Source organism: Urtica dioica, chromosome 9 (genome assembly GCF_054948205.1).
Source record: "Urtica dioica subsp. dioica isolate 48M chromosome 9, U.dioica_male_clone48M_v1_H2, whole genome shotgun sequence".
In the NCBI taxonomy this organism is placed as follows: domain Eukaryota; kingdom Viridiplantae; phylum Streptophyta; class Magnoliopsida; order Rosales; family Urticaceae; genus Urtica; species Urtica dioica.
This window is the reverse complement of record NC_142764.1, coordinates 22,833,910-22,839,884: the sequence shown is the minus strand read 5'-3', so window position 1 is coordinate 22,839,884 and position 5,975 is coordinate 22,833,910. Positions and strand designations below refer to the sequence as shown.

The 5,975-nt window shown below is 37.6% G+C and overlaps 1 protein-coding gene across 1 annotated transcript; it reads left to right on the top strand.

The window, feature by feature from the left end:
* Positions 1 to 359: 359 nt before the first annotated feature.
* On the top strand, positions 360 to 5,467 carry LOC149385888 (LRR receptor-like serine/threonine-protein kinase IOS1). Its single transcript, XM_089627438.1, has 13 exons — positions 360 to 555; positions 646 to 1,186; positions 1,622 to 2,103; positions 2,174 to 2,312; positions 2,567 to 2,638; positions 2,742 to 2,813; positions 2,890 to 2,970; positions 3,084 to 3,250; positions 3,653 to 3,936; positions 4,021 to 4,147; positions 4,254 to 4,316; positions 4,417 to 4,609; positions 4,838 to 5,467. The coding sequence occupies exons 1-13, from the start codon at positions 453 to 455 to the stop codon at positions 5,253 to 5,255; spliced, it is 2,742 nt and encodes a 913-aa protein (XP_089483564.1). The 5' UTR covers positions 360 to 452; the 3' UTR covers positions 5,256 to 5,467.
* The last annotated feature ends 508 nt before the right edge of the window (positions 5,468 to 5,975 follow it).

Below are 5,975 nucleotides of genomic sequence, written 5' to 3'. Positions count from 1 at the left end.
CCTATAATTTATAAGATTTTAGCTATCAGACGGATGATTGGATGAAGTAACTCATTTAAAATGTATATATTCTTATGGCTTCTCAAAGTAAGTGTATAGCTTTCCCTTTTGCACGGCAAAGGAACTTCCATAGTGCGAATGAAGTGTAAGACAAAGTCAATGTGAAACGCGGGTTCAAACTTTGCAACCTGAATACGATCACATTGGAGCGATTTGACGAAATTAAGCACCCAATATATATTCCCTAATCTGTCACTTTCACCGCCAGAATTTAATCGCTTGCATATAGTGTCCTCACAAGGATAAAAACAAGAGTTGACCAGGCAAGCTCATTTTTCACGTGAATAAATTTGATTTGGAGTTAACTATTTTAATTTATTCACCAAACCTATATAGCTATATGAAAAGGAAAATATCAAGTTCTTTCATTACAAGCTGCTAATAATTCAGCAATGAGCTGTGGCGAAGATATGTTCAAGCATTTACACACTGCAATACTATTTCTTTTTATCTATGAAGGACTTATATTAGGTTCTCATTCCCTGGACCAATCAGGTACGTACATAGCTAGTTAATTGTTTGCTGGGTATTAGCTAAAATATCTCCAACTTAATAGATATTTTTCATCGTCTTCTTATCCTTCAGGGTTTATTAGCTTAGATTGTGGGCTGCCAGAAAATTCGACGTACACGGAAGCGACTACCGATATAAGTTACGTATCGGACACGGCTTTTGTGATCGGCGGCGAGAGAAAGAGCGTTTCGCCAGAGTACAGTGTCGAAAAGCAACAGCAAGTATTGACAGTGAGAAGCTTCCCCGAAGGAATCCGAAACTGTTACACCACAAGCATAAAAAAGGGAACCAAGTACTTGATCAGAGCCACGTTCTATTACGGAAACTACGACACCAAGAACTCGACCCCGAAGTTTGATCTCCATTTGGGAACAAACTTCTGGGACACTATCGAGTTCAAGGACGCGGGGTTTCCAGTGTTGAAGGAAGTCATACATTTTCCGCCTCGGAATTATGTCCGCGTTTGCCTTGTGAACACTGGATCAGGCACTCCTTTCATTTCTGCGCTGGAGCTCCGACCCCTCAAGAACACGACCTACGTGGCTCAACCGGACGATTCGTTACGGCTCTTTGGTCGATTCGATGTTGGCTCAACTACCAATAGATCGTACAGGTGATTAATACTAAGTACATATAGGCCTTAGAAGTTGTCCTTAAATTAATTTTTTTTTACAAGAAAGTTAGATCAAACGTCTCATTGGCAATGCCTGTGAAGTTAGTAGCTGCAACTTTTATCAGTTGAATAAATATGTCACATCTCTCTCTTCCCTAAATAAAAAATGCATAACTTGTGATTTAATCGATTTTTTAAAATAAATTACAGGAAAATTATTATGACATCAGTTTATACTTATTTCTGATACGTGGTATATTTTCTTTTATTAGCCGTGGTCGATATAAAACACACGGCTTTCAAATTTAAAAGAGAAAATCAATTTAATTTTTAAGACTTGTGTATCAAGTTATATCTTCAAATGAGGTATAACCCATTAGCCCAAATTTTTAACCGGGATTCTTAAAAGAATGAAAAATTAATTATACGTGTTAGGTATCCATACGATGCTTTCGATCGCCTCTGGAATTGGTATTTTGATTCCGAATGGAAAATATTATCGACTTCCGAGATTGTGGATCCAGTGGACCACATCGACTTTCAACCGCCGAATATCGTGATGAGCAATGCGGGGACGCCGAAAAATGAGAGCGCTCCTATAGAGTTTATTCTTGATACGGAAGACGTAAACACAGGATACTATCTCTACATGCACTTTGCCGAAATTGAGCGCCTCAAACCTAACGAGTCTCGAGCCTTCAACATCAACGTCAACGGAAGGCTCTTGTACAACCAGCCTGTCAGCCCCGATTACCTGACCTCAGTGACTGCCTTTTTTGAAAAACCTTTATCGGGGGAATCGCGCTACGTTTTTACACTCGACAGGCTCGCGAATTCGACTCTCCCTCCTATTCTGAACGCATTCGAGATTTACGAGCGTGTTGTTTTTTCGCTGCCAGACACCGATGAAAATGATGGTACGTACATCTATTTGTTTTGTTTATTTGTTTATACAGTATGGCTGACATGTTTGTAAATAAATTTCAGTTGATGCAATTGGGAACGTGAAATCGGTTTACGGAGTGAAGAGAAACTGGGACGGAGATCCTTGTCTTCCGGTGAACTACTCGTGGGCGGGTTTGAATTGTAGCGCCGATGGCTTAACCCCCTCCAGAATCACTTCCCTGTAAATTCACTAATTCCCTTTCATATAATGAATTTGTTTCTATAATCTTAAGTGTAGGTTGTTAATTTTGAATTTATATCATATAAACTAAACGTGTTTAATTAACTCATCAAACGATTACTGTTTAGCTGAACAATTACTTTGAGATGATCATTTTGTTCATGATTTTCCTTTTTTGTTTCATAATCTCTGTTTAGTGTGCGTAATTACTTAATTAAACTCTGCCATTTGTTCCGTCCATTTTGGTTCTCCAGAGACCTATCTTCAAGTGGATTGAGTGGTGAAATATCAACCTCTATAGGCGATCTGAATTTCTTGGAATCTTTGTGAGTACTCAGAAAATAGTAATCGTTAATTAGCTCGATTTGTGATTACTTTTGCTGAGCATATTTCAGGGATTTGATTCATTGATTCCTTTGATTCTTTCAGGGATTTGTCAAACAACAATCTAACAGGACCGGTGCCTCAATTCTTGACCCAGCTGCCTAATTTGAGAGTGCTGTAAGTCATTGAAGAGCTAAAGTTAGTGATATAAATTCGATTATATCTAAGTTTCGGAGCGCAATTATGTGTCCAGGAACTTGAGGAAAAACAATCTTTCGGGGGAAGTTCCAGATGAACTCGTCCAGAGATCGAACAGGGGTTCGCTATCGTTAAGGTGTCTCTATCTATCCATTAACTCAGTTCATAATCGAACTTCTGTTCGATCCATTAAAATAAACTAATTATACGTTATCTTTAGCTAATTGCAAAATCTCTCGGTGATGACAGCATTGAAGAAAATCAAGACTTGTGCTCCTTGTTTCCGTGCGATCAGAAGAACACGAAGAAGAAAGGAAGCGTCGTGGTTCCGATAGCTTTATCGGTCGGTGGATCGCTCTTCTTAGTGGCATTAGGAGTGATAATTTTCATGGTTCTTAAGAAGAAAAAGAAACAAGGTATGTGCGTCCTAACTTAGGACTCCTAAGGCTATGTTCGGAATTTCAATTTTAAGATGAAAAATAGAAAATACTTATTTTGGGAATAGAAGTGAAGCAAAATAAAAATTCTCTGTTCTCTGGAAGTTTTGGAAATTTTAGCAAAAAAGAATCGAGTCATTTGTATTGAAATGATTTGCTAGTATTTGCTTGCATATTTCATTTTACATATATTTTTCAAAGAAAAATGAAACCTCAATTTTAGTCATATAATTTTCCGTCAAATTTTCTCTTTACTCGAAGGCGACACAGATAAACTAAAATAAAATACATTCAATTTTCCCTCCACATATTCGAGTACAATTTCATTGAATAACTGTAAAATGCATAATAAATGAACATCTCTGGTTTTCTCTGTTATAGTCCCACCAAAAACCGAAACAAACATGGAAAGAGCATCATTGGAGACAAAAAACCGGCAGTTCACATACCCTGAGATCGTAAAGATGACGAGAAACTTCGAGAGAGTTTTGGGGAGAGGCGGGTTCGGAACAGTCTACTATGGCGTTCTAGCCGATGGCACCAAAGTGGCGGTGAAGCTGAGCCATCCACCAGAGCCCGCAACTGCGAGTACAATACACTCTCAAGAGCTCGAAAGAAGAAAGGAATTTGAGGCTGAGCAACAATATCAGTTGTTTTTGGCTGAGGCAAGGCTCTTTTCGTTGATTATTTTAGTAAGTGATAATTTTTCGATTCGTGGTTTATTTACATGATTTGACTTTGGTTTTCAGGTTAAGCTTCTTTTGACGGTTTACCATGGAAAGCTGACGACACTCGTTGGATATTGCAACCAAGGAATCAACAGAGCTCTTATCTATGAGTTCATGGCCAATGGAGATTTAGAATCACATCTTTCAGGTTTTAGTTTTATTTGCAATTGTGTCTTCATTTTCTTTTTTTCAACTTCATTAATTACTATTTTTTTCTGTGTCTCATTCTCTGTTCTTGACATTTTCCTAACTAGGTAAGCAAGGGCATGTCTTGAGTTGGGAGACAAGACTTCAAATAGCAATTGACTCGGCACAAGGTTAGTGGGAAATATAGTGATTTTTATTATTTCTAACCTCTGAAAAATTTAATCTCATGTCTAATTTTTATGATTTTTTTTTTAATTTTATAAAATGTAGGGTTGGAGTATCTCCACAGTGGGTGTAAGCCACCTATAATTCACAGAGATATCAAGACCGCGAACATCTTGATCTCCGAGAATTTTCAGGCGAAATTGGCTGATTTTGGGCTGTCCAAGTTCTTCCTAACCGAAGACGGAACTCATGTATCGACAATGCATATCGTCGGAACTCCCGGATATCTAGACCCCGAGTGAGTTTTTATTTTATTTTTATTATTATTAACCTCTATATATTAACGGTTTATTTCAAATGCAGTATAAATTAACCGCAATATACAGGTGAAAATCTGGTTAACCAGTATTTTGAAACATAAAAAATTTAACCTACCTTAATTCCCATGTTTAATTACAAGTCAATCATTAGAAAATGTTTAAAGAAAACACTTGTAAATTTTTTTTTCATCCCCTTTGTTGAACAGTTTGACAAACAACGGACTGCTAAACGAGAAAAGTGATGTCTATAGCTTTGGAGTGGTTCTGCTACAGATAATCACAGGACGACCGGTCATAAGAGGTACTCAAGAAAATATGTCTCACTTGAGTCAATGGGTGCGTTCAATGCTTGAGAATGGAAACATATACGACATCGTCGATCCAAAGCTAAGCGGTGTTTTCGAGGCCAGCTCGGCGTGGAAAATTGTTGAGACAGCGATGTCTTGCGTGTCTTTTAGAGGTAGTGAAAGGCCAAACATGAGCCGCGTAGTGACCGAACTAAGGGAGTGTTTGGCATTGGAGCTTCTACGGACAAAAGATAGCTTTGCAACCGATTCCACGTACTCAAAGTCCGTATCACTAAATCTCGATATGGTTTCCGAGTTTCGTCCTCTGGCACGCTGATTCAGAGAGTCTTCACTTTCATTTCATGTATTGTTTTCCTAATCAGTTAAATATATTGGTCAAAATCCCAATTCAGTGATATCTTTTGATCTCCGATATCATAATGCCTTTCTATTTGTCTTTTTATTTCTTATATTTCTAATATACTCTCGATCTAATATACTCTTGATGTTCTCTGCTTTTTTATTTTGATTCGAAGCTTAGATTTCATTCCTAGTATCCCAGAATATAATTTTTACAAGAAAAGACAAAAACGCAGTAGCAATAATCACATCATATCGCAATAGAAAGATTAGATCGTATCATGTTGGTTGTGCATAAACCTTGAATGGTTCAAACATTATTGCGATCAAGCTAGGGGAACGAATCAAGAACATAGAGATTGATAGCTACATCTTTGAAAGGGTCAATATGGAATTCCGGATTAGAGATGGAATGGAAAGGAAATTATTGATCATGGAATATCACATTCCGAGAGATGAACACTCTGGTGTGAATCCAAGAAAAAAGTGCATTTCCTTGCTATTTTTGTTGGAATTTTGTTAGTTGAACCTTCAATCTTGAGGCAACGGCTAAGCAGCCAAAAACCCGTAGGAACTCGTAATCGATTGGTTTGTCATATGAAAATTTGAAAAGTATCTTGTGTTGTAACAATGGTGTTGGTGCATTGATCAGATATATTGCGGTTAGAACACAATCAGACCAAAAATGAATAGGCAC

Coding starts and splice junctions, on each gene's coding strand:
- LOC149385888 (XM_089627438.1), top strand. CDS start 453: ATGAGCTGTGGCGAAGATATGTTCAAGCATTTACACACTGCAATACTA. Junction 2,104..2,173: donor AGACACCGATGAAAATGATG/GTACGTACATCT, acceptor AATAAATTTCAG/TTGATGCAATTGGGAACGTG. Junction 3,937..4,020: donor ATCAGTTGTTTTTGGCTGAG/GCAAGGCTCTTT, acceptor TTTGGTTTTCAG/GTTAAGCTTCTTTTGACGGT.